This window comes from Lacerta agilis, chromosome 1 (assembly GCF_009819535.1).
Source record: "Lacerta agilis isolate rLacAgi1 chromosome 1, rLacAgi1.pri, whole genome shotgun sequence".
NCBI lineage: Eukaryota > Metazoa > Chordata > Lepidosauria > Squamata > Lacertidae > Lacerta > Lacerta agilis.
Genome location: NC_046312.1, coordinates 72,946,467 through 72,974,068, shown reverse-complemented (window position 1 = coordinate 72,974,068; position 27,602 = coordinate 72,946,467). Strand labels below are relative to the sequence as shown.

The window sequence follows — 27,602 nt, the reverse complement described above, 5'->3', positions numbered from 1 at the left end:
GGGCACAGCAGCAACCTACATCATGCTGAGCTCCTAAACCGTGCCCCCTTGCCAGCCACCGCTGGAATAGACTATTTTCTGGCAGTTGCTAAGTGCCTGTGAGAGCTTCCATGGAGGCAAACAAATGAACTACCCATGAATCAAAGACACTTTTAAACTGACGCGAAAGGACCTTAGGAAAGCCATAGTTATAAAGAAGAGGGTGAGGCTGGGCTCAGGATGCAGCCCCGCTGACTTCTCCAAAGTACATCCAAACAGTTTGGGCTATACTAACAATAGTGGAGCAGCTGCTATTTTTGTATTTCTCTTTAAGTGCCCTTTTGAAGCTAGTTTGGTGGAAGGACACAATTCCGCTATGGTGAAAGAGGAGAGTTCTGTTGTCCATTAGAGTACTCCAGCCCCTGGCCCCTGTGGAATGAAAGTATTTATCAAGTGGCGCAAATTATCTGTAGGCTTACTAAACTGCTGAATGGGGCAGTTGGAAAAAACGTATTTACTTTTGCACTGTGACACTGACCTAGATATTGTAATATTTAAAAAGAATGGTTCAGCTTGTTTAAAAAGCGATATTAAATGAAATCCTACCATCTTTAAATTGGTCAGCAAAGCCCAGCTTTCTCCTGCTGTGGATGGCATTATGAGGCAGAAACATGCAACCTGTAATATACAGTGTCTGATGGTTAGAGGTATTTTTATTGAAAGTTGACAGAGATACAGGATCTATGCAAATTTTCCATAAGTTGTCTACATTCTCAGTGTTTCCATGAGGTTCCAAAGAGGACCATTACTTTTCCCCTCCCCTCTGGGATTTACCTTGGAAGGCTCCAGGATTCATCAGGAGAGGCTAGTGTAACCTGTCTAGAACCCAAATTTCCTGATTTATAAACATTTTTGCAAGCTATTATGGGCTTCAATCAAATAAATATGAAAACAGGTAAAAATGTAGACGGCAAAGGTGTGTGTGTGTGTGTTGGGGACACAGAGTGAGGAGCGGAGAGGGAAAGAACTTGGAAGCAGTCTGAATGCAACTGATATGTTCTGCAAAGGCCATGCCTAACTCTTAGCAGCAAGCTTTTTTTTTTTTTTAAATTATTCCATTCCCTCTCTTGAGCTTCTGAAACTCTGTACAGACATAGGGGTATATCCCCAAAGAGGTCTGCGTTTCACCATGCCCAACAGGGCAATCTGCCCCATCCTCTCAGTTCAGCAGTCTCAGGTTGGTTACGTTGCCTTCATCTTGGGATCACTGGTGTATTCTTTCCGCTTCTCCTCCACCGCAGTCCGCCGTCCCCTCTGATTAAGCCGCATCGTTTCCATCTCACCATCAAATCCTATTTCTTTATCATGAAAATAAATACTTTGTGTACAAAATGTAAAAGTAAAACTCTCTGCTACGGAAGTTCACATACCAGTCAGGCTATTGGGGGGGAGGGGAGGGGAGGAGTGTAAAGGGGAGTCCTGATTGTTTCTTCGATCTGTTTGGGGTGGCGTTTGTCATTTGGAGGGAGTTGCATGGGTGTCGTTTTATTTGTTTGTGTCCCTTCTGTTAGAAACTCAATGGCGGCTTCTGGCACGGGAATTTGGGCAGCAACTACTGGCCACGTTCTAGTAGTTGGTGAGTGGGTATCGCAGAAAGATGAAGACAAGGATGATGCAGAAAGTGGCCAGTGCCGAGCTAGTAATGTTAAAAAGACGGGCAGTCTTGGCGTCTTCGACAGCACCATTCAGGTCATTGAGGAGTTTTTTATCCCGAACCTGGAAAAAACAAGGACAATAATCATTGGGCGACATGTCAAAAATGGAAGCCAAGTAATTGAGCTACAGCAAGAGCCACACCCTATGACAAGACCTGCCCAGTGATTTCTGGTGCTTCAAAGAATGTGAAGCATTTCTTCCTACTGCATCATATGCATTTAGTTCCTCTGATAGACTCCCAAAGCATCAGGACAGTACTACTGATATACTTCTTCCAGCAGGGTGAACAATAGCAATGCAAATGTGATGATGGGAAGCAGGTGAGTCAGCAGCGGGGGTTGGGGTGTGTGTGTGTGCATATGACAGGTAAGTGCTAATTGGCTTTTCCTTGAGAGCACAGAGCAGTATTGTATTATGTGTATAGCTACTTCCTCTAGGAAACTATGTCTTTGCTCTATCCATTGGTTGCAAAATTTGAGATGCAAATAATGGGGAGGGGAAGATGGAGTGGAGATGACTGGGGCATTAACTATTGACATGGGCTGTGTGTCATGCACTGGAGGAAACAATTTGTGCATAGTTGAGACATTTCATTTCTTTAACAGCTAATGGCAAAAATCCGTGGCCTTCTAAGTTGAGACTTCACCAGGTTCGGCACTGTTATGTGCTTCCTTTGTGACTGCAGCCAGGTTAATTTCCAATGCTCCTTCTGAGCACAGCACACTATGGCAGGGCAATATACAGTTCAGGTAACCCTGTCATGCACTCCTATTTCAACTGGATCATGGGTATTTATGGGAGCTGTCAGTAGTCAATTGTATATGTGTGTGTGTGTGCGTCCCATCCCTCCTAGTGAAATCTGGCAAAGGATTCCACTGCAGCAAGAAGCTGTAAGTATATTAATATTAATAGGGTTAGGCTAATGGAGGTCTTATGCAGATCCTATGCAGTTTAACCTATAGCCACTGCAGCTAGACTCCAAGTTTCATTACTACAGAGTAGATCCTGCCCATCATTAAGATTGCAAGAATAAAGCTGCATGCTCTGGAGCAGCCCCGCTGGTGCCTCTGTATTCTGGAATAGGTGACTGAGAGAAGGTGGCCTCTACAGAGAGAATCCAAAAGCAGCATCACTAAGCAATTCTTTCAGGTGTGCATAAGCTGTAGACATACGGATCAAGCTTGACGTGACTACAGTTACATTCTATATGCTAATGTTATTCTGCTATAGTACTTTCATGGGTTATTAAGAGTACCCTTCATCAGATGCATTGCTTTGATTTGTCAGTGGGTCTATATACACATGGTTGTAGAACAGTGGTTCTCAAACTTTTTTCTCTGGGGCACTTACAGAATAATGAATTGCTTGTGCCACACTGATTTTTTTTTTTTTTTTTTACTGATACGAAATAGATTGGAAAACACAACTAGGATTGTCCTCAGTATCACTTGATGCTCCAGCTCTCATTTTGAAAAGATACCTATCCATTTCCTGCAAATATTTTTAAAAATGTTTTGACACTATACTACACTGAAATATTTAAACATTTCTTTGTCCTTGAATCTTCCTGCCACACTTGCCCCCCTCTCCTTTAAGAACCACTGGTGTAGAGGAAGGAGGGGGGGGGACCAATGTCCCATGACAATGAAATGCCAAATGTACAGCTTGTGACAGTATAATTAAAGTTTAAATGTATGCACGAAAACAATGAAATCAGTTACAACAGCGGTAATTTGTGATAACTTAATCATCCTTCGTTTGTTGGAGAATATCAATGTTCAAGTCAGCATTAGGAGAGAGTCCTGGGAGACTGCAATGTTCTCTCACGAGTTTCTGAACGTTGCCATTCCTGATGTCAGATATGTGTTGTTTATTATTATTATTATTATTATTATTATTATTATTATTACATAGAGACTGATCTGAAACTCAATGACACAGCAAGTTTAAAAGAAGACGTTGGTATGAAACCACTGAATTAGAACTTATTAAGAAGTTTGATTATATCAGTTCTGAGCATAAGTAGAGACTATGGGTTCTTGTCCCACTACAGACATTAATTAATTTAACAATGATTAGGGTATCACCAATTACTGCTGTTGTGAATAGTCACTGGGGTTATTTTAAGCTTCAGGTGAATTTTCACAGAGTGTACTATTGGCACTTCATTGTCATTAGATCTCATTATTTACACACACACCTCTCTACACACAAGTGTATATAGTGAAGTGGACTCTGGTCCACAAAAGCTTATGCCATAGTAAATGTGTTAGTCATTCAGGGGCCACAAGACTGTTGCTTTTGCTTCACCCCATGAACATGGCTAATTCATACTGCAGTGAGTTACTGCTTTAGTGCACGGGGGAGGGCATGTGATGCCCTTCAGATGTTGTGGTCTGCAACTCCCAACAACCTGGACTGTTGATGGTTAGAGCCTTCAACATATAGAAGACACTATATTAGCTACCTCTGCCTTACTGACTCGCATCAGGTCATAAGATTGCAGTAAGAAACTGAAGCCCACTTGCAATGAACCAAGCTAAACAGCAGGTGTCAGTGGTGAACTATGTATGGCAAACCTGCCAAGCTGTAGTGCAGCAGAGCTGCCTAGAAAGAGCTAAACATTTTAATTGACCAAGTGTCTCCAGAAATCTACCATGAATTCATGCAAGTCATTTTTTAAAAGCGATTTCCTTTATAACTCCCTGAGTGTTTACTGCCTTGTGAACTTGACATTGCTCAATGAAATGATGGCAACAACAAAAGCCACAAGTTCAAATATTCGGTCTGTGATTCCAGCTTGCCAATTTCCAAAGCCTGCAGCTTATTTCAGGCCATGCAGCAACATCCCGTGCATTCTAAATACATGGGATCTTCCATTTTGCTCTCCTTGCAAGGCCGTTCTTTTACAAATATACTCCCTGCTTATCACAGACTCTGCCTGCTTGCTGGCACAGTTGCTATTGAAGGAGATTGCTAATGTTGACTGAACTGTAAAAGGAGGTAGGGAGAAACTGCCTGTTATGCAAATGCATATATTAACTCCCTAAATCAACTTCTTTTAAGAAAAAAAAGCAGCTCCAGAAAGGAGCAGAGAAATAGATGGATGTTTAACCCTTTCCCCACCCAGTGCTCTTTCTCAGCATCTCCCCGTTGGGGATCCAGATGTGTGTTTGCCGCACACATTTCTGGGATTCTTTTGAAAAATCATATGCTTTAAATATATGGTGTGGACGGTGGTATCACTGCAGGTGGGGAGGTATATTTCCGTTTCTGCGTTAAATTTTGAAAATGGACAATCAGAAAATGAATAATATGCATTCTGAATATATTAAGAATAATAGCATATCATTTGTTTTCATTATTTAGTTTATTCCGCTTGCAGTGTCTCATTTTCTTGCAAAATGCATTTATAGTTACCAAGACTGCAGGACTGAAGGGATTTTATTTGTTTGCAGATAAACTTCAACAGAGTCACAGAGATTTCACAAATGCAAGCCCTTCTATCCTGAACTGTAATCGTATTCTTTTAGTGAAGAGGCTACATGAATTTGGTTCTAATCACCAAGACACCAATGATTATTTATTATTTACCCTGCCCTTTCTCTGAACAGCTTGCAGCACCTCCTTTTTACATTCAGAACAACCCTGTGAGGTAGGTTAGACTGAGCCACAACGACTGATTCAAGGTCACCTAATACTGTAAACTTTGTGGATGTGGGTGGGTGTAAAGCAAACACTACTACAACTCACTGGAAACAACTTCAGAGATGGTCCCACTACATTGCTTTGGGTGGGTTTGGATTTATTTATTTATTTAATGAAATTGCATTGTGGAAACCCAGCCATTTCACCTGCCTCTAGCTTTGGCCCATAGTCTTCCTTAGATTCACCACCTTTGACGAGCATCCTTTCAAGAGTCTCAAAGCAATCTTGAATCAACAGGTCATGTTTTCTTGCCATGGAGATAACAATAATGGGGAAAGAGCCACTTGTTGACTAGTACTTGTTGCACAAATACTAACAGCACATAAGTTTTACTTATCCCTAAAGCAGAAGTGGGAAACCTGTGGACTTCAAGATGGCGCCAGACCACCACTGCTTTCATCCTTGAGTGGCTGAGGCTGGTAGGAGGTGGAGTCCCAATTTTTAAATTTTTTTTTTGGAGGGCAGCAAATCCTCCCCCATTTCCAATGTAGCATCATGTCTGGGGGATGGGGGAAGCTCCATGGGGGGGCACCATATGACTTCGCACAAATTGCTCTGGGAATTCTAATTGTGGTGAGAATTCAGCTGGAGAACCATAGCAGCGTAATGCATGACATCGTATCCTACATTTGGTGACTTATAAATCAATTCATTGGGGGACAATTCCTAAGACTTTAAATCCTTTTAAGTTTGCGGTGAAGACAGATCTCTTGTGCACAGCTCACTGCCACTGCACAGCAACGGCAGCCATCTCTGCAAAAACGTTTTTAAAACACCCTAAATAATGTATTAGCTAGCATTAGTGTCAATTATTATTAGTTACATTTGTACCTTTCCCCTTTCCCCAAGGAGCTCCAAACAACATTTGTTCCTCCTCAAAAACTGAGATAGGTGAGATTGTGAGACTTGGCCAAGGCTACCAAAAAGAGCTCATAACTGAGTGCTGTTTTGAACCTGGGCTTCCCACATCAACACCCAATCCTATAATCAAGACTACACCATCACTGAGGGCCCCTCCAGGTGTCCTTTTCATTGCACATCCATCATGATTTGTGTTCAGGTTGGCACTGGGGCAGTTATATGCGATCTTGCTTTCAGTACCGTAAAAGTTTTGAGTCAAACATACGCCATTGTTTCCAACTGGTGCATGTCCCCCAGTTTTCTGCTGAAGCCTCCAAACTTTTCATACTGCAAAGTTCCAAGGATTTTTGGTCCCACTTTTGTGCCCCCTCCAGATGACAATGATGTGGTAACACTGGAGATGCATCACAGAACTAATAAAATGGAACAATGTGTGAGTGATCCAGTATAAATCCACCGCTAATACACTGCTATTGCATCACTGATAGGTTGCAGAATACACCCACTAGTCTGGAGGGGCCCTAAATGATTTCCAGGTGAACAGGCTAATTTGCTTCCATTGAACAGTGTAATGATTCAGGTAAAATAAAAGCTCTGTCTGTGGTGTTCCGTTTGTGGTGGCTATTCCACCTATTCAAGCCATCATTTGAGTAATGGATTCACCTGTGTAGTGAAGATGTTTGCATGGAGTTGCCTCTGTTTGATTAATACATTCTAGCACTATGTGCTTCTTTGCATTTTATTTATTCTTTTAGATCTAAAAAAACCCTTTAAAATGTGCATCTAAAAATGTACATGTGTGTTTGGAAACATATGTGCCATAGCGATTCACTTATCAGAAATCTAGAACTGGTTGCAGCTTACCATCCAGTTTATAGGTAAAGGTAAAGGGACCCCTGACCATTAGGTCCAGTCATGTCCAACTCTGGGGTTGCGGCACTCATCTCACATTACTGGCTGAGGGAGCCGGCGTACAGGTTCTGGGTCATGTGGCCAGCATGACTAAGCCACTTCTGGTGAATCAGAGCAACACACGGAACTGACGTTTACCTTCCCGCTGGAGCGGTACCTATTTATCTACTTGCACTTTGATGTGCTTTCAAACTGCTAGGTGGGCAGGAGCTGGGACCGAGCAATGGGAGCTTCCCCCATCGCAGGGATTCGAACTGCCGACCTTACGATCAGCAAGCCCTAGGCTCTGTGGTGTAACCCACAGCACCACCCGTGTCCCTTATTAAACAAAGACTGTCTTGCAATTACACCAATCAAGGAAGAGAATGAGAAGAAAATGGGACCATTTGACTATTCTTCCAAACACTGCAAATTGAACCAGAAAGGGACAAAGCAGCTAACTACATGTTATGAGCAAATGTGTGTAAGTGTGCCCTTGTGACATGTCATGTTTGAAATGAAAAGCTACTTCAGGAGGCAGGAATTTAGAGCAGAGATATGACATGGGAAGGGACCCTTAGCATTTCACTATACCCTGCTTTTTCTTCCAAAAGGATTCCCAAAGTGGCAACATAACATGCCAAACAGCAGCAAAAACAGCAGTACCAAGGAGTAAGAGAAATTAACAATAATATCAACAAGGGGGCAAAACTCCATTTCACCATCCACTGTGTCCCTGCTTCAAAGCCTTCTCATGTAGCTTCCCCCACCAAGAATCCAGAAGTATGTTTCTTATGGTAGTCATTCTTTTGAGACTATATGGAGGAGAAACCCATTACAGGGTGGGATTGGGAGAAGAAGAAAAAATGTGAACTGGGAAAAGATTAAGCAACTCCTCCCAGCACTTCTCCACCCTAAATTCCATCCTCCCAAAGTGGCTTTAATTTATATCCAGTTTATACTTTGTGGCAAACCTAGGATTGCTGCAACACATTGTATGAAAAGGTCCTTTGTCTCATTCTCTGTCTGAATCTTCTACACCTCTTCCTCCTATTGCTGTTCCTCTTTCTCCCACATTCTCTATCTATACCTTTCCTTTAACATCTGCTTCTCTGTTGTCAGATTGCTATGTCAAGGCAGTGGGTGGGGGCCAGGCCTGAAGCTATTCCAAAACTGTAGCCAGCCTGATTTTTGCAGTGAAATGCAGACAAAATCTCAGCACAAGTCTCTAGGAGCTGCAGGGGTACAACACTTTTGATGAAATAACTGAAAAGAACAAATGAAAAGAGCAGCTCATTTAGGGCTTGCAGATGCCCATGATAATTAGGAGCATTTAAATGAAAGTGTTCTAGGAATGTACATCTCCCAGGAGCACCAGAATGAACTTTCTCCCTCCTTTTGATCTGTATCTTTGTCATTCCCTCCTGTCCTCCTTTCCCCACTTTTCTCACATTGCTCCTTTTCCCCACTTCCTATTGTTTTGAAGATTAATATGGATTATCTACCACACTGAATGCTTTCAGTGCTTCGTGAAATAGTGCAGGGTATCAGCAGGGATTATAACAGAGAAAGCAGGCACTCTTTAATCAAGCTGACAATACCTTGCGTACTTTTACATGCCCTTCTGGCATCCCATGTTAAAGAACTATATGCTGCCTCCTGCCACAGCAAAGCTGTTCACACAGGTCTCTCTCATCCTCTTTTCTTCCCCAACCCCCAAGCATATTTGGAGTACAATTCTGGCACCAGCTGCTGCTGCTGAATTTTGTCTGACACAGGACCAGAGCACTGCACCTTTGCTGTTACACTGCTACCTCTTGTGATTCCTATTTAACTAGCCATGGCCTCATGCATGCTAATCTATGCTTCCTTCCAGGCACCAGACAGGTGTTGCAAATGACAGCCTCGGGGGACCAGATTCAAAGGAGGAAGAGGCTCCTGTGAGTTTAATAGCTGCTTGGATAGAAAAGGGAATTCCTGGAAGTGCAGGTGGTCCTGCAGGGATGAGAAAAGCTGCCCTTGTAAAATTCCCTCTTTGAAGCTACAGGAGCCCTGACTTCTTTAACCTTTGGCCACTCCAGGATGTCCTGTCTTCATAAATGCCCCCCTGGTTTCCATGTGGTTCTGGTGATGTGCCAGTTTGTGATTATGTGGGGGTTAACAGATTCACAGCTGTGCCTTTTATTATGCAGAACTCCTGGTCAGCAGCATTTCTCAAGGTGCAACTATCTTTTTCCCCCTGTTCTCATTTAGCCTTGTGTTGCTGTTCTTTCCCTCTCTGTTAGCTGCTGTTGCATAAGGATCGATAAAGGAGATCTTGGCATTGTGCTCTCACCAGGAAGATTCATGGTTTTCCTGGCACAGTGTAGACATCCTGTCCCAAGAGTTATGCACACATAATGTTTCTGCAGCATTTACTAGTAGAATAGCTGCCACAACTGGGAACAGGGTAGGCTGCTGACAGATTCTCAATTATCTCTAGTGAACTACTTCTGTCCACTGACTCTGTCTACCTGATATAACCCTATCCACCCAGACATAAATGCAGCACAAACCAAGGGTTTGTTCCACGCAAATGAAATTATACACATACCCACCTAATCTCCATCCTTATCTCACCACATTCAAGTTGTTATCAAACAATATAAATAACCATAACACCACACTATAAAAATAATTAAAGCAACAGTCATAACCAATCAATACGTCAAAGCACACACACACACACACACACACACACACACACAATATTAGCCAACACAACACAAGTAAAAATCATATTTGGGAAAGTGTGCCTAAACAAACAAACAAAAAACACTCTCATGCAACATCCTAGCAGGGATGCACAGTGGCAGATCTCAGTGTGATCCAGAATTAAGGGGCCACCGCCAAGAAGGTAGAACCACTTACTGCTCTCATAAAGAGGCACCTTGTTGTTGTTTAGTCATTTAGTCATGTCCGACTCTTCATGACCCCATGGACCAGAGCATGCCAGGCACTCCTGTCTTCCACTGCCTCCCGCAGTTTGGTCAGACTCATGTTGGTAGCTTCGAGAACACTTTCCAACCATCTCTGTCGTCCCCTTCTCCTTGTGCCCTCCATCTTTCCCAACATCAGGGTCTTTTCTAGGGAGTCTTCTCTTCTCATGAGGTGGCCAAAGTATTGGAGCCTCAGCTTCAGGATCTGTACTTCCAGTGAGCACTCAGGGCTGATTTCCTTCAGAATGGATGGGTTTGAGCTACTTGCAGTCCATGGGACTCTCAAGAGTCTCCCCCAGCACCATAATTCAAAAGCATAAATTCTTCGGCGATTAGCCTTCTTTGTGGTCCAGCTCTCACTTTCATACATCACTACTGGGAAAACCATAGCTTTAACTATATGGACTTTTGTCGGCAAGGTGATGTCTCTGCTTTTTAAGATGCTGCCTAGGTTTGTCATTGCTTTTCTCCCAAGAATCAGTCATCTTTTAATTTCATGACTCCTGTCACCAGCTGCAGTGATCATGGAACCCAAGAAAGTGAAATCTCTCACTGTCTCCATTTCTTCCCCTTCTATTTGCCAGGTGGTGATGGCCATGATCTTAGTTTTTTTTTATGTTGAGCTTCAGACCATATTTTGCGCTCTCCTCTTTCACCCTCATTAAAAGGTTCTTTAATTCCTGCTCACTGTATCACTGCTTTGTCGTGGCGAAGGGGCTTGAATAACTCAGAGAAGCTATGAGCTATGCTGTTTAGGGCTACCCAAGATGGACAGGTCATAGTGGAGAGTTTTGACTAAATGTGATCCACCTGGAGCAGGAACTGGCAAGCCACTCCAGTATTCCTGCTAAGAAAACTCCAAAGAGGCACCTAGATGATCTTAAAAGGTAAAGAGATTCCTAAGGGCAGAGATGATCTGAGATATACCAGGTCCAGGCCATGAAGGACTTTGTAAATTAAAACCAGCATCTCTAATTCAAGGTAATAGGTAGTCAGTACCTCTGCTGCACAATTACCGTATTGGCCTGAATATAAGCCTCACTCCCCCCCCCCAAATTCTGACCGTGAAAAGTTAAAGTGCAGCTTAAATTGGGTTTTACCATATTGCTACTGAAACAGGCATACGGTAAAACGGGACAGATGTGAGTGCCTGCAGAATTTTAAGGAAGCGGCTTATATTGGGTATTGTCTTCCCCCCCCTTTTTCCCCTTGAATTAAAGGTGCGGCTTATATTCGGGCCAATGCAGTAGTTGAATATTATACTCCCACCTCCCTAACCCAGCAAGAAAGTGGGCTGTGGCAATGCATGTAAACTAAAGCCTCTGAGATATCATTGACTGTCCAACCTAGAAACATTTGCACAAGATTCCAGGCTTCCATCCTGACTTGATACTGACAGTGCAATCCTGCATGGGTCTATTCAGAGTTAAGTACCATTGCTTTCAATGGGGCTTACTCTCATGTAAGTTTGTGTATATAGGATTGCAGCCTGAAATATATTGAAACACTGAATTCATGATGAGGTTGCTGTTTGGAGACAAACATTCCTATGATCCCTGGTATCTCTCTCTCTCTCTCTCTCTCTCTCTCTCTCTCTCTCTCTCTCTCTCTCTCTTATTGTTTGCAGGTGCTGCACAAAGTTGTGAGGATACATGTTTTCTTTTAATCACTCCTTTTCCCAGAATGACTTCAAATAATGTTATGCTACTAAGGGTGAACTCTTATCAAACCTAAAAAAACAAACAAAAACATACACCAAATATATATACATTTGTCCTTCTAATAGGGCAATGAAAATGGAATGGAGAGCTGAGGCACAGATTCCTAAGGCCAAATGTTTCCCAAAGCTTGTAACAAGATTGTGGTAAGTGCACAGAATTCAAAACTAGACCCAGACTTTCTGAAAAGGTGCCATTTATTAAATAAATTAAAGTAAAACCTCTGGGGATCCAGTTTCCATTATGCAGCCTTTGGTGTGTGAGGTTTTCAAGAGATCAGCAAGCAGAATAAAACTATCAAATCTCATTTGATGAATTTACACCCTACTTAAAATGCAAAGGCACATCTGTATGAGAGCCTCACTCACTTCCAGTTCAATGCTTTAGTGCCAAAAAGGAAGTTTAAAACTAGTCTGCTGAAAAAGAAGAGACAAATGTGATAGAAGCCAAGCCAAGCCCCTCCCCATACCACCCTGTTTCCATGGCTTGTACAAACAACGCAGGTAGTGAAAGGGTAGAAAACGCATAAGAATGACCTTGCTGGATCAGGACAAACATATTTTCCAGCATTTTGTGTTCAAGGGTGATTGCTCAAGGTACCTATGAAAAGCTCACAAGCAGGACATGATAAAGATACTGTAGTCATCTCCTTTTATCTCTCATCTGTTGATCAGAGGTGAACTACCTCTAAATATGGAGTTTCTGCTTTTGGTGTTAGCTTAGAAACTACTGATAGGGCTTATACTCCATAAATTCACCCAATGCACTTTTAACATTATCTATAGTTGCGCTCATTGCTACAATGCTACATACTGTGCAAATGAATGCCACAGGTTAGTTCTGTGTTGCACAGAGTACTAGTCTGAAATGGTAAGTATGCACCATTGCTTCTGTTTATTACAGGCATGGCAATAACCACATACGTATTTACAGTACTGAAATTCACCAAAATAAGATTCCTAGTGACAGAAGAAACACCAGGTGGAAATAGCTTCCCCACTGTACACAGAATAGATCTTAGAGCTCTGTTGCGATTAGTGTTCTAAATGCTAGCTTGCTGTGCAAATAACCAAACTTCCCTCTCTTCTGAAATATACCCAGAAATTATGTGTTTAAACTAATTTGTCTCTCCTGCTCTTCAAGATGCATCCACGTAGACTGCTTACTCTTTCACTCTTTCAAAATCCTCTCTTGGCTTGCTGTCATAATTCATTACCCTCCAACTACCAGTCTCTGATTTCAAGGCCCGTTGTGACTTCAACACTTATATCTCTGCCCATCAGCTGGTGATAGACTCCTCGGCCCTTTCTCCTAATTTGCTTCCATTTGGATCCCGTGGGGTTTTTGCAGGCATGCAGGGGGCTTATATTTCACAAAGTTATGTGCATTTTCCTGCTACATGGAACCCACACTGACTCCTTGCTTTTTGTGATTGTCCCTGAAGAATGTTGGCGGATCAGTGCTGATCAGAGTCAAAAGATTTGCAGCCACTACCATGGACAGCGGCACTAGAGGTCAAAAGGACAGGGTGATTGCAGGACTGTCATGTTACTGGTAGATCAAGGAGTTTGTGATTTCCCTCGTCAATGCTTCTGGTCCTTGAGACAAGTGAGAGTGTGCCCTACAGTCTTCATATAATAGCACCAGAGACACTCAGGTGTTTCTCTCTGCGTGTGTGTGCAACACTCCCTTAAAACTCTGGCCATCTGTTTCTCCTGTGAAGTGGATTTTCTTAACCTAGTTGCGAAAGGTCTCCAAAAGCTGAAGCCGCCACTTCTGTCTGGTTGGATCAGTTTGTGGATCACTGCCATGAATTCTCTGTATTGCCAAAGATATGAGCAGCCCTCCTTCTCTGGTGAATAATATGAGCATCATTCTTGACTCGACTGCCTATACTTGCCAGACTATTTGTGAGGCAGGCTTGATTTTTTTGTTTAGGTTTTACAAGTGCTTGCTCTTCAAAGAAAAACAAAATAGGATAATCTGATGGCCGTGTTTCTTCATTGATGACTTGCTGACAGGCAGCCAGCAAGCCCAGAAGATGCACTCTCTTTCATTTCAGAGCAGAAACTGCAAAAATTACTTCCACTAGAGCTATGGTTCTCATAAGTCCAACTGAACTCAGTGGGTCTTACTTCTCAGTAAATATCCTTCACTATAGCATCTTGTTTTGGTCTGCTCCTCCCATGTCAGAAGTCCAGCACAGATGCCACAAGGCATATGTGTCCCTTGGCCACCTTTCATGTAGCCTGGGAAGCCCTGTCCACCTATCTCTGCTGCCTAGCGGATCAGGCATCAGCTTGGCAGAAGTGAAATGATCACTGTTCTGGTGCTGCTAAGTTGCATTAGATCACTTAAGGGTTCTTCTGAGATCCCAATGGCATAAGACATGGGGGACTGTTTTAAATTGCTCTCCATGCTGCCAATTTATGTGGCAAGTTGTTGTGTGCTGCAAATTACCATGTGGATCATTACTGGAAGGTGGTGGAGAGAGGAATTTGTCCACATTGTTGTGGAGCTGCTGCACTCAAAAAGCTTGACGCATGGCAAGAACTGCCACGTGGAATGATTCAGAATGGCATTCACGGCGCTATTGTTCCATGTTCACTAGACCTCAGTGACTTTGAGAATGGGATGTTATGAGTTGAGAAACAATTGGAAGCACAATTAACGTGCAGGGTTGCTGTTTTTAAGCATCAAATGGTATGTGTGTGATTATTATCAAGATTGTAGCAGGCAGTGAGGAGGAATTGAACCTTCTCGTTCTTTCTTGCAGTCGTAAAGAAAATCTCTCTGAAGCTATTATTTGCACTTGAAATTTAATGAGTTTAATGTCAAGTTTACTTTGGCCCTGAATGGGCCTACAATAGTGGAAGCAACCAAAAGACCCATAGGAGGACCCAACTGTCCCACATATATCAAACTATGTAACCCATGAAATTATCTACCAACATGCAGTCAGAACCAGATGCAAGAAGAAAGGTGCATGTTTAAGCAAGCAACTTCATAAGGCTTGCACAGGCAAGGCAAAACAAATACTGCAGGGAAAAGCAGTACTCCATGCTCCACCAATACCCTCCCACAGAGGTGCTGCAACTCAAGCAGACCTGGGGGGAAACTACTTTCTGGTCTTCAAGAGGCAGATCCCGACCATCAGCAAAACACTTTCACTGAGAGCTGAAATTCATGACCAGCAGCATCATATTACATGGAATTGTATCACTTTGGGAGAAAGCTAAGTCAGAACCTTCTTCCAAAAAAAAAAAAAAAAAAAAAAGCCAGGCTTGGGGCTTAAAAATATATATCTAACCTCTTAGTGTTGAGGTCCGACAAACAACAGGGGACCTCTGTGCTTTTGTACCACATACCACCACCACCCCGTCCAAAAATCTTTTAAAACTGCAGGTTTAAGACAAAAATCCAGCCTGGAGCTGCTCAGGATGTCAAGGTAAAGGCTGCCATCATATACCATTTCCCTGGCCCCTGCACTCTTAAACCTCATCCCATATGTTGCTGCTGTGCTGATGCAAAGGCAGCTCATGGCACTGGGGTCTCAGGAACCTGTTGAACCTAATGTCCTATACTTTAGGGCCTATTTAAAGCAATATTTTAGCTATTCAACACCATTTTATTTTTTTAAATTTATTTTAAGTTCATAAATTATTTAAAGTTCCAAGAGCAAACTCTGGGGACCTTATAGCTTTTGGCATGTTGGCTGCCTCTCAGCTACAATACTCTGAACTTACGTTAACACAAAACAGGTTTTTTCTTCTTCAAGAGACAGCCTCTAGTTTTATTTGCAACTGAGGCCCCAATTAATTTTGCTTGAGCAAACATGCAGCCCCAGTGATGTTAGTAGGCCAAAGTTCTTCACAGAAATTGCTGTTGTGGTCTGAGTACTGCCTGGAGTAAACTACTTCTCAATTAATATACATTGCCTGAGCTTACACAGCACCAGGGGCTGTGTCAAGTAAATAGCCATGCACAGCACTTGATCTCCACTTATGCAGTTTCTTATCACTTTATTCCACTTTAATCAACTTTTGATTAATCTCAGCTGAACTGTGGTCATTGAAACGCATTGTGTTTGCGATGAAATCACACGAAATGAAAAGCTGTTATCTGTAGTGACCAATCCGTGATTCCCACACACAAGTTGTCACTTGTTCAGTTAAATCAGTCTTAGGATGGTCTATAGTAAATTGGGACATTGCTTCCACTTTTCAATACCATTGTCAGGTTTCCCAAAAGATAAAAAGTAAGATGTAGTCGTAGCTGTTGTTTTTGATTTTTAGATAACCTTCTACTGGTGTAGAAGTATGCAAACTTTTTTCCCAAGGAGGAGAAAGAGAGGCAGTAGTGAAGATTTCATATTGTCATTCAAGGCTGGGGTGCTCCTAGGCTTGCTGCTCAGTCTGGAGGGCTAACCTATAGCAGTGGGCAGACATGCTTTTCACCAGGTCCACCTGGTAAGAAATCCGGTGACATGGTTCATATCTTCTCTTTGTCACTGTACAATCTAATACACTCAGCACACGGCTGCCCTTGATGGGGATAGCGCTAACTGCTACAGAGTGAAGCCATTCCTTGATGAAACGAGGCAGCAGGAGCATATTACACCAGTGAGCACTTGCACTGTTTCTCTATGGGATCCCAGACACAATTCAGGTGGCTGGCTTTGATTTATGAAATGCTTAACAGCTAGGGGGCAATTTAGCTATGTATCCATTCTGCACTTCTCATCCTGTCTTATCATTAGGATGCCTAAAGGCATTTCAGTGCAAACAGTGTACACCTCAGTCACCATTTAACTTATGATCTATTGCAACTTATTGCAAGTCCAGCAAGTATTATGCGCAGTCAGGATCCATATTTCCATATTTAGGCATTCGTTGAACTCTGCTTTCCCTGTCCCCACCCCACCACCCTCTATTAGTTAGAAGGAGACTGTCAGGGTTTTACATTGTGTGGGGCACTTACATGAGCACAGCAGGCTCCCTGTTGCAGACAATCACCTTCCAGCTTCTGGAGGGTGACCAGGGCAGCAGTAGCAGTCATCATGGCAAGGTAGGGGTGCCTGCCTGACCCCTGATCACTGCTGTCACTGCGGCATTTCAGGAGGGGAAGGAGTAATTTGGCTTTGAGATGGGGATTATGCATATGCACTTATGGAATCTATCTGGTGCTCCTGCTGGTGTGCTTGCACCATGCTGACCTCATCACTACCTTGCTCCTCCCCCTTCCTGGTACATCACAGTGATGACAGTGATAGGGGGTCAGGCAAGCAGCACAGTGCTGCCAATAACTACCGCAGGACAGAGTTGGTGCACTTTATCGTCATTCTCTCCCATCACATGTTGATTTAACATAGGAAGCAAGTACCTGAATAGGATTAGGTCAGTGGGAGCATTGCAAGACTTTTGGGGGGGGGGGACCTGGACTGTACTCCAGCACAGTAGAAAAGGAGGGAGTGGATACATTCCAAAAATATTTAAAATTAAAACTAAAACATAAAAATTATATATAAATACACACTCACTTTAGTTTTTCAAGCTGCCCTCCATGGGAGAAAAGGATGGAGCAGAAATCTGAAACACATCCATCACTCACCAAAGTGCTCATGTTGCTGTACATTCTGCCTCTATCTATTCCACAGACCCCTGTGCATAAGCCGCAAATGCAATGGGCACTGCCTCCTTTGTCACTCTCTTTCTGTGCCTTTGACAAATGTTGTGCTTGCATTTTTCCATTTCCCCCCCATCTCTTCCCTGCTATAAAATCAGAGCTGCAAGAGAGAGAAGAGCCCTATGGGCTTGCTGCAGGAATTACTGACAGAAAATCTTCTGACCTGTGCCATGCAGAAGGTCAAAATAATTGACCATAATAGTCCCTTCTGGCAGTGAGAGCTATGAAGATACAGAAACTGTCTAGCCCACCACATGCTCCTGCTGACATTCCTTATATTGCTCTTATCGGTGCACAAGGCAGGTTATTTCGTTTATTTCTCTGTTATAACGAACACCCGCGGGTCCATGGATTGACAGACATCAACACTACCTTAATGATCAGCTTGTTTCTCTTTCCTTAATTTCAGCCATTTTCTTGGATCTTTAGAATTGCTCTGTTCTGAAAGAGTCAATGGGAGCTATAGATTCTCAGTACTTTTGGTAAACAGACTTCTATCTATATCCCTCTCTGGAGGATTCCAAACATTTATTTTACCACTAGGGTTTACATCCGAATGACATTTACATGCAGTAAGCATGGCTCTGATCCTGCAAAGTATGGAGTGCCTCCTTCTCAACCTTCCATCTTTACTAAAGCCTGCACTAAGCACTTCTGCATCTTCTGCATGAAATTTTTATGGAGCTTTTGACTGGCTAGCTCTTCTTCAAAGCCTAGATGATAAAACTGAGGAAATGTGAGGTTATAAGGACTGTAAGAATTGGAAAACTACACATCATCCAAGACACCTGTTAAGGATTTTCTCTCTCTCTCCTAAATGAACAAGTCTAGCTCATGCTGACATTTGTAGTTATTGGGCTGTAGATTTCAGAATATCTGGCTTAACTCTTTGCCCATAGATGAAAGCATTCTTCAAACTACTGTTATGGTGCACAAGAGTCCATTTTATTAAAACAATAAATAAATTGGGGTGAAGGATGAAAACAAGCTATTCCAAGACCTATGCTACAAGAATCTTCTAAAGAAAACCTTCATTTCTAACCCAATTTCAACCCTTTGCTGCCTGTTTCAATGTACTGACTTATTCCTCCAATTAACCAGGCATTTAAATCACGGGTTAAGATGAAAAAATTGCCAATACATTATTTGCACTGTGTATTCAGCATGCAACTTCTTCATTGACTGACTTCAGATTAAATTGCTGCACTTGCCCCAATGTCCCAGTTCTCTGAGCAATGCGAAATTTCAGGTGTGAGCAGTTACCCAGATTTGTGTTTCTTTGGCATGAAGTCACTGGGGCTTAAGACATTTTGTAATGTTTGTATTTATTTTCAGCTATACATGGTGAGCATAGATGGAAGAGTTCTGCTTAACAACTCCAACAGACTCTCAACATTCATCTGTCTCCACATCAGCTTCGGTGGAACAGGCTGCATCCCGAGATGTTCCAGATCTCCAGTTCAGTTTTCTGTCTTCTGATCTGCCTGGCTCAGAAACTTTAAGTCTCATAATTTTATTTTATTTTTCACAGACACTAGTTTCATCACTTCTCTTCCTGCCATAGTGGGAGGAACAAGATTAAGTAATTTCTGCCCATCACCCATGCCTTCCTTGGTCATCTTAGCTCCCATTGAGATAAACCAGTGGGGAGTGGGGGTCAAGGGCAGGGCAGCCCCATTGCCACAGCAGAAGTCCCTGCACAGGTTTCCACTACAGGTAGTAAGTTGAATCCAGCCTATTGAATATTATCTGAGGATTCCCATCTTCTGTCAAAGGTCTTTCAAATCTTGTATGCAATTATCCTTAAAAGGATACATCAGCAAAACAAAATAATTGTTTCTAAAGCACCTTGCCATAACACAAAGCAGAAAACTTTGTGAAATATAACAGGCTCCAGAGATGATTGAATAGGACTCAAGGCTCATTTAATGCTTGTCTACACATAGTAACAAGTTACCCTTCACTATTTTACTACCACCTCTTAGGAGTTCTAATTGACATGTCTGCTTTAAGGGAACACTATTGTTTATCCAAATGTATGTCTCACTAGGTCTGAAACCAAAATGGTATCTCCAATTTCACAGCTCATGAGCTGCAAAAAGGAGCAGTAATTCTTGGGGGTGGGGGTGCTGCAGATACACTTAAAGTATCTACTATCATCCCATCTGCAGTCCTGATGACAACTGTAGTTTCTAATTCTGACTTGCAGATTAACCACAGTCAGCCCAGTTTGATCCAGGGGTGGGGGAAATTGGTACAGATGAGAGGAGCATGGGTTGGGGGGGGGGGGAGAATCAGAGGGAGTGTGCAACCTGAAGGTAGCCAGACCATGATTTGGAATCAAATGCAAACTTTGGAATCAAATGCAAGGGCTTCCCCCTTTCCCTTGAATGCTGTTGTACAACAATTTTGTTTGGGCTGACACTCAGAAATGGGGGGGGGAAGGGGAAGGAAACACAGACAACCAGGGTAGCACACACTCTTCTGCAACCTCTTCAGAAGCACCCCATGGATTCTGATCATTTTTTTTTAAGGCAGCATGTATTGCTAATGCAACTACTGTACATGGTAGACTGCCAGCAATAAGAATTTGCTGCAAAGATTGTCACCGAGGAACTTCACGCATAACTAATGCTTGGCATACTTTATACTACTCTCCCTATCATTCAAATTACTTGTTCTTATTTAGTGTTGTATTTTCCCTGTTCTTGCTCACTTGGAAATTTGCTTAAAAGCAGAAGTGTTCGCAAAAGTTATACCAAAAGCCATAGGGGGACCATTTACCAGTGCTGTGTCAGGGACCCCAGGGGCTGATCCCCCACCTTATCACCTGGCCTGGTCTCTACCTGCAGCCTGGCTTGGTCAGGTGGCTGCAACTGTGTGTGCTCAGACCTCAGATCAAGGAAGAGTGTGGTGATCTGCAACATCAGCCCCTGGAAGTAGTAGGCAGTATGACACATCTGGGAATGGCCAGGTCTGGCATAAACAATGGGAGCTTGGACCTAGTTGACTCTTGCCTGTGCTGCACTTCAGGCTTCAGCTTCCAACCCCAGCACCTTGGAGCAGAGAACATTCTTTTTGCTCCAGGTCTGGTCAGTTGGCCCTCTGATGGCCCTGGCATGTTAGCCCTGTTTGCAGGCAGATTACTCCTGAAGCACTGAACCCAAGACATGTTGGATGGGCAGAAAACCAATGAGGACTTAATAACATACAATGAGGAATGAGAAGGTCAAATACACAAGAGCTAGAAAGCAAAAAACCAAGATGCCACCTGTGGAGATATGCCCTGCCCTATTGTTTGAAAATTAGTAAGATATATGCAATTTGGGTTTCGACAGAACATGGGATATTTTGATAAGGGCAGTACAGGACAAGGAAGAAACTAAGGCTTGAACCATGGTGACTGAAGTAAGGATAGATAATAAGAGCCTAGCAGATTTGAAGGAAGTCTGAGTATGGCCCAGAAGCTTGGCACACAAAACTGAGGTCAAATTCAATCTTCACCTCTCTACTCCCATGGCTACAAATTTTTTAGTGTGTTTTGATCAGTACATTTTTCTAACTTTTCTCTTTTACAATGAGAGCTTGAAATGTGATTCCCCCCCTCCACCATAAATGCTACACTGAGATACACAGAAGGCTGGCCTGTTGTGCTACAATGCATTGCCTATGCTCAAAGTTAACACAGAGCAGCCACGGCCTGTTTGCTCTGACATTCTTTCCCATTTTGCAAGGCGCTTGTGAGGTAGGTAGATAACGGTACCAAAAAAAACCAACAACCCACCCTACAGCTTGAGGATTAAACTTGCAACAAGGGGGACATTGTGAGCAGAATGACCTTCTTCCCATTTCTAAAGGAGACTCTGCTCTCGAAGTTTTGAAGCCATGTTTTGAAGGGGTGGGGTGAGCCATATAACTTTTTGAGCCGCCTGCCAAAAAATTGCTAAGCCCTTGTAGAGCTGTTGGCACACAACAGCACATTAACTGCATCCGACCTCCCAAAATCTCTTTCATGAGACTGAGGGAGGCATCTGCAACCCTATTTCACATGTAGTGAAATGGAGAAATACAATAACACAAGCAAGGGAGGCAAGTTATTTACCCCCCCCCCCAATAATATATTTTTTTTGGGGGGGGGGACACAGGAGTTTGTTGGAGCAAAGCCAGGTATTTGGTGGCCAGCTTGTAACACCAAAGAGACTGAGGGTGCAGCTAGCTTGGAAACAACCCTATTGCTCTCTTGTGGAATTCACGGTCGCTGGAGTTATATGCAATTAATTGATCTATTTCTGTGATGAAATCCCTCTGAATAGTGTAAACGCTGTCTGCCAAAACACACCCGTTATATTCCCCTCTGGACCTCAGATATATTAGGAGGCTGCACAACAGTCCCTGGGCCTTCTTTATCCCCACATCCAGATAGCTATTTCCCACCCCCCACCCCCACCCCAAAATGTAAAAGGGGAAGTCGCCATCCATTCTTCCTTGATAGATGATTGCAATTTGCTTGTTGGCTGCACGGAGCAGTGAAATCCTGGAGCCCAGCTGGCTCATATTCACCCTGCAGTTATGAGGAATAATTACAGCAGGTCTGGTGTGCTCAGAGGGTAGTGTTACCTTAGAAAAGGTTACACAAGCTAGATAAGCTACATGGCCAGAATTTCATCTCCCACCCCTGCCATCTCCGTTCCTGTTTTGACCAAGCAAGCCAAAAGGCTTTTATAGCCTTTTAACTGGCTGTAGGTTCCCTTTAACTCAATTGCCTGAGTGCATTATCTCCTACATGTTTGCTGATTTCCCTTTTTTATTTTTAAACCAAAGCTCCCATTTCTAGAGCCACCTTCCTTGCCAATATGACATGTACCATCCCTTCTGTATTCCACCGCTCCAGCCAGCAATCTTGCTCTCCTAGAAGGTCTCCATTGCTGACCTTGTAATTTACGAGGCCCAAGGGAGAGTGAAGCATGAGTTGCTTTCCTCCTCCTCGCCTGGGTATTCTAAACAGCAGCAGAACAGCAGCTGTTTCTTTCACCCCCTTCCTGCTCCGACTTGCCAAAGGAAGAAGCTAGCCTAACGCAGCAGGGGTTATAAGGGACCTAGAGGTCCCCCGAAGAGCAGAGTAAGAAGCTGACAAGCGATTCATCTGTGCTTAAGGCTGCTTCCCAAGGGTTTCTCAGGTCTTCCGGTTTGCAGCTGCTGCATTCATCAAACGATTCCTTTCCATTGAGAGCCAATCAGATCCCCAAAACAAAAAGGCTTCTCACTAAGGGTCAGATCCCAATGCCACAAGTTCATAAAAAGGACTCCTGCTGATTCTGATTAGATTCTTACGAAGCATTCTTCTGTGGAGCTCTTAAAATACTGTTTTCAAAGTTTACCCTTTGCTGAAACTAAGCCACATTCTCAGCTTGCATAAATATTCACCGTACCTCCACTGCAGGCAACAGTATTATTACATGCTTCTACATCAGTTGGACTCCAGATGTTCACACATCACTGATGCAACAAATTCAAGTATGCTAAGTGCAGAACTTCTACTTGGAGAATCCAAACCACATTCCTAGCTTTCATGAGGGGCAAACATTCTAAAATCTAACTGTGCCAAAATATTCTAGCCTGTTAAACTGGGAAACGATTCAGTAAAAGCTGTATTAAAGTTTAAAAAGTCCTGCACGAACTGATAATGCTTCATGGAATATGAGTGTTAGTGCAGTCCTGTTAGCACTGAGTTAAAATCCCTAGTCAGTCATAGATTCACTGGAAAGCCAGAGAAAGCCACAATTTCTCAATCTCATATTATCATCTACAAAAAAGGAGGGATATTAATAACCTACCTCACAGGACTGTTGTAAAGAATAATCCAATACTATTCATGAAGGGCATTAGAAAGTAGAAAATGACACAATGATGGATGGTGATGGTAGGGATGGCGATGGCATGAAAGAATCCCTAACTCACCAAAATACTTTTAATTACATTTCTCCCCCTGGCTAGCTCTTTGTCTGTCAGTTGTAAAACTCATTTGCCAACCTTATTAACCATGAAATCGGAAGAGAGACAATCACAAATCTTCAGCAACAGCCAAAGCCAATTCAGATCTATAATGGCTGATTCTTCTCATCTTACCCATCCAGATTCCTATATCATTTTCACATAAGAATGCCTGCAGGTTATTAGAATGCTTCTCTTTATTCTGTTGGATGCCATTCACAAACCAAAACGTTCATGCTCCACAGCCAAAACATTTGTGCCCCACAAACCAAAATATTCATGCCCCCCTAGAGAGAAAGTTCTTCTCCTGAACCCAACACATTACACCTAATAACATGCAAGAAAGAGCAGTTCTCATCAGAGAGCTGCAGTAAATCAGCTTCACTATAACGAGCCCAGGTGGAGGGACACAGACTTTCTCCAGCTATGGCCCCAGAGAGCCTCACTAAAAAGGGCTGAGATCTGAGATCGGTACTTACTTTCAGAGAATATGCCAAGGCAATGAATCCCAGACAGCAGAAATTGAGGTATACAAAGTTGAAGATGGACCAGAGATAGTAATCATTCACCTCGGTGGTGTCTGGGTAGATTTCAATCACCGTGGTGGGGTTAGTCATCGTCTTCTTCTCTACAGAGTGTTTGCATTGGACAGGTGGCCGCAGGCTGTCCCCTTTGCAGCTCTTGTTCTCCATGAGGCAAACGGCAGAAGAAGGAGACAGGACCGGCGATCCTTGCTGTACAGGGGGTGTCTTGGAGATGCAAGCAAAGCACCCCTGCTGGGGGGCGTGGGGGGGTCTTCGAGTCCAAAAGGCCCCGTCAAAGGGACATGGAGGGCCCAAGGGGGGTTCCTGTGGTCTCTCCGTGGTGGCAGCCCCCAGTTTACACAACTATATCCTGGCAAAGTGTGATCCCCTGAGAAAGACCGGGAGGAAGGAGGCAGGCAGGCAGGGAGAATCAGGAAGGAGAAAGAGGTGGGAGAAAAACAGAGAGTGCAAGGATGCAGGAATCAGAAGGGAAGAAGAAGAAGAAGAGGGGGAAGAAGAGGATTAAGGCAGAGGAAAGGGCAGCACACAATTGGGGGGGAAAAGAGGAGCAGAGGAGTGGGAGGACAGCGTATCCAGGCAGGGAGGGAAGAGAGAGAAGACTGTTTACACACATGTACCAACCACCAAGGAGTATTTCTCCGGCACACTGAGCAGTCATTAATGTATGCAGCAGTGTAACAGTTCCTGGTCTCCCTGCAGCTGGGTGTCCCAGCTCCCTCCCGCAGTCTGCTCGGCTCCCCCTCCCTCGCCTCCCACACAGAGCAGCCCCAGAGTTCATCAACACCCCGGGAAAGGCAGGGCAAGGAGCTTGACCCATCCATCTCCTGCTCTCTCTTCTTCTTCTTCTTCTTCTTCTTCTTCTTCTTCTTCTTCTTCTTCTTCTTCTTCTTCTCCTCCTCCTCCTCCTCCTCCTCCTCCTCCTCCTCCTCCCCACCCCCAATCCCATTCCCCACTGTCTTCTGTTGATCCCTGCCAAAGTCCTTTGCAGTATTGTCTGACAACAACAACTCCTCTCTGTCATTCCCTCTCTCTTGCCCCTCCTCACTCACTCAACTCAGCATCAGCTTCCTAGACACTATCAATGAGGATGAGGATGGATTGAGAGAGAGAGAGAATTCCAAAGAGAGGAGGCTGGGCTGGGACTAGCAGGCAGTTCCCCAAACCGATCCGCTGCTGGCGTCCCCCTCCCTCCCTCCCGCGACGACCCTTCTCCTCCTCCCCTCCGTCCATCTTATCATCCGAGCTCTCCTGTCCCGTGCCAGGATCGAAGCCGAGTGCTGGGAGCCGGGCGGGCGAGGAAAGCGAGTCTGTCGCGGGAAGAGGCTGCACAGCTGCGACAGATCAGCCCTGCCTTGTCTGTCTTTTGGTCTCTCTCTCGATTTTGCTGAATCCTCATCTTTGCTGGATTCCTGATGTAATGGACTTTCCCTCCCACCCCCTGTTCACCTGTCAGCAGTTTTCCCGTTTGGACAACGTCGCGCGGTCAGGGGTGGCTGTGAGAAGAGGAGGAGATGGAGAAGAAGAGGAGGAGCAGGGGGGGTGCAAGACTAAAAGAACCCCCCCCTCTCTCCCTCTCTCCCTCTCCCATACGCTTTCCAATTGGGAAAAGCAGCCCCACGCTTGCTTGCCTGCCCGCCTGCCCATCTAGCCGCCCATCCATCCATCCATCTCCGGAACAGAGGAGGAGGAGGAGGAGGAGGCGAGACTACTCACAAGGAGGGACTCGGGGAGTTGCTGCATCTCCAGCTCAGCACTGCCTCCGGCTCTTCTTCTTTTTCCACAACTGGAGTTGGTGGAGGAGGGGAGAGGGGACAGCAGGGGAGGGGAGCGGGGAAGAGGTCAAGCTTCATCTCTCTCCCCTCAATTCCCAATCAGGGCAAGGCGCGCGCACACGCTCATTAGAGCCTTGAAGCTGCCCAGCTCCACTTCACCTCGGCCAGGCGCGCTCGTTGGTGTGCGCTCGCGCTCTCTCCTCCCCCGCTGCCGCCCTTCTGGCCCCAAGCGCGCGGGGTGTGTGTGTGTGTGTGTGTGTGTGTTCGCGGGCGCGCGGGCGCGCACGCGGCGACTTTCTACACGGGAGGCCAATAATAATAACCAAATCTCAAACCCACTCAACTCCCACCTACCTTGTGGAAACGCGGGCCGCCCCCCGCGTCCAGGCGCAGGCATTGCCAGTTGAATGCCGTCCAGTTGGTCCACAGCGGTGTTTCAGAAGCAGCGGGGAAGCTGAGGGGCCACTTGCGTCCGGGGCGTGCAGAAAGTCCCTCAGCCAGCAGGCCCGGCCCGGGCCTCCGTGACCGACGCGCATGCAGACACGGGCACGCCGTCCAACATGGAGGTGCGTGGCCAGCAGCACTGAGGGACTCCTGGCCACCCCCGCCCCGTCCCCTTCTTCAGTCTCCTGTGGGGAGGAGGGTGTTGCCCTGCTGACGCGAGCGCCGAGGGGCAAGGGGCGCTCTGTGCGCTCCAGTCATGGGGAAGAGATCGAAATTGGATAAAGATCGAATGTCGCCTGCGCGGGCGGCAGACACGTATCTGTACAGAAGCGCCCCGCTGGCCCACAAAGCTGGGGAACCAAGAGAGAAGTCTGGCAAAGAAGGGGAAATGGGAGCTGGAACACGTTTCCTGTGGAAAGATGAGGGAGGTCAAAGAGTTAAGGCTAAACGAGAACAAAAAAGTTGAGGCCTCAGTGGATTTGAGGGTGGCGCACTCTCCGTACCCGCCCAACACAAAGCAAACCCCACCGACATCCCAACTGGAGAGAATACTGTGTAAGAGAATACATATATTGCTAACAATTACTAGCATGAAAAGTTCATCCTATTTTGATCTGAAACTAATAGTCTGGGTATAATCTGAAACTAATAGTCTAGCTCCATTCTGGGTTTCTTTTAAAAAATAAAACAAAAGCATCACTTTTTATATCCAAACAGTATGAGGGTAGTGCCAATCATTCCTGGGTCCCCCCCCCCCTTCTATTGGTTTGCTCTTTTCAGACTGGGAATTCTATCCAGTGATTCTGTAAAAAGTTTCCCCTATAAGAATCCCTTTATTCTCTGAAGTACGCCACCTTCAGTTTGACCTTTCTATATATTTTAATAGATCCATGATAGAGTATTTTGACTGATTTTCACTGTTCAACCAGATTCTTTGTACTCCCATTTGCGGATAAGACTATCAGAGCCACATAGGTTGGGTCAGAGGGCAGCATGCCTCTGAATACCACTTGCTGGGAATCACAAGTGGGGAGAATATCGTTGCCCGCAGACACAGGTTCTACTTATGAACCTCCATAGGCATCTAGTTGGTCATTGTGAGAACAAGATGCTGAACTAGATGCACCTTTGGCTTCTTATGCCCTTATGTAACTTTGAGATTTGTTTCATTTCAGTATGTTTTCTTACAATAGCTGACCAGACATGGACAGGAAGCCTACAATGGGGACATGGTGGCAACCTCTCCTGGGGTTATTCATCAATGACTGGTATTGAGAAATATGCTGCCTCCAATTCTGAAGACAGCATGTAGCT

General features: G+C 44.4%; 1 protein-coding gene across 4 annotated transcripts; it reads right to left on the bottom strand.

The window, feature by feature from the left end:
* Positions 1-674: 674 nt before the first annotated feature.
* Positions 675-26,597, bottom strand: IFITM10 (interferon induced transmembrane protein 10). Of its 4 annotated transcripts, none has more exons than XM_033155070.1 (3): positions 26,199-26,597; positions 24,007-24,439; positions 675-1,755 (listed from the first exon to the last, which is right to left on the bottom strand). In XM_033155070.1, the coding sequence occupies exons 2-3, from the start codon at positions 24,217-24,219 to the stop codon at positions 1,606-1,608; spliced, it is 363 nt and encodes a 120-aa protein (XP_033010961.1). In that variant the 5' UTR covers positions 24,220-24,439; positions 26,199-26,597; the 3' UTR covers positions 675-1,605. The 4 variants fall into 4 exon arrangements, with proteins under 4 accessions (XP_033010961.1, XP_033010987.1, XP_033010971.1 ...); XM_033155096.1 differs by having other exon boundaries at positions 24,097-24,439; XM_033155080.1 differs by lacking the exon at positions 26,199-26,597 and adding an exon at positions 25,786-26,016.
* Between the last annotated feature and the right edge of the window lie 1,005 nt (positions 26,598-27,602).

What these genes read in the sequence shown, in the direction of transcription:
- IFITM10 (XM_033155070.1), bottom strand. Translation starts at nt 24,219, where the DNA reads ATGGAGAACAAGAGCTGCAAAGGGGACAGCCTGCGGCCACCTGTCCAA. An exon ending in CCTTGGCATATTCTCTGAAA is followed by an intron (nt 1,756 to 24,006) that starts GTAAGTACCGAT and finishes TGTTTTTTCCAG; the next exon opens with GTTCGGGATAAAAAACTCCT.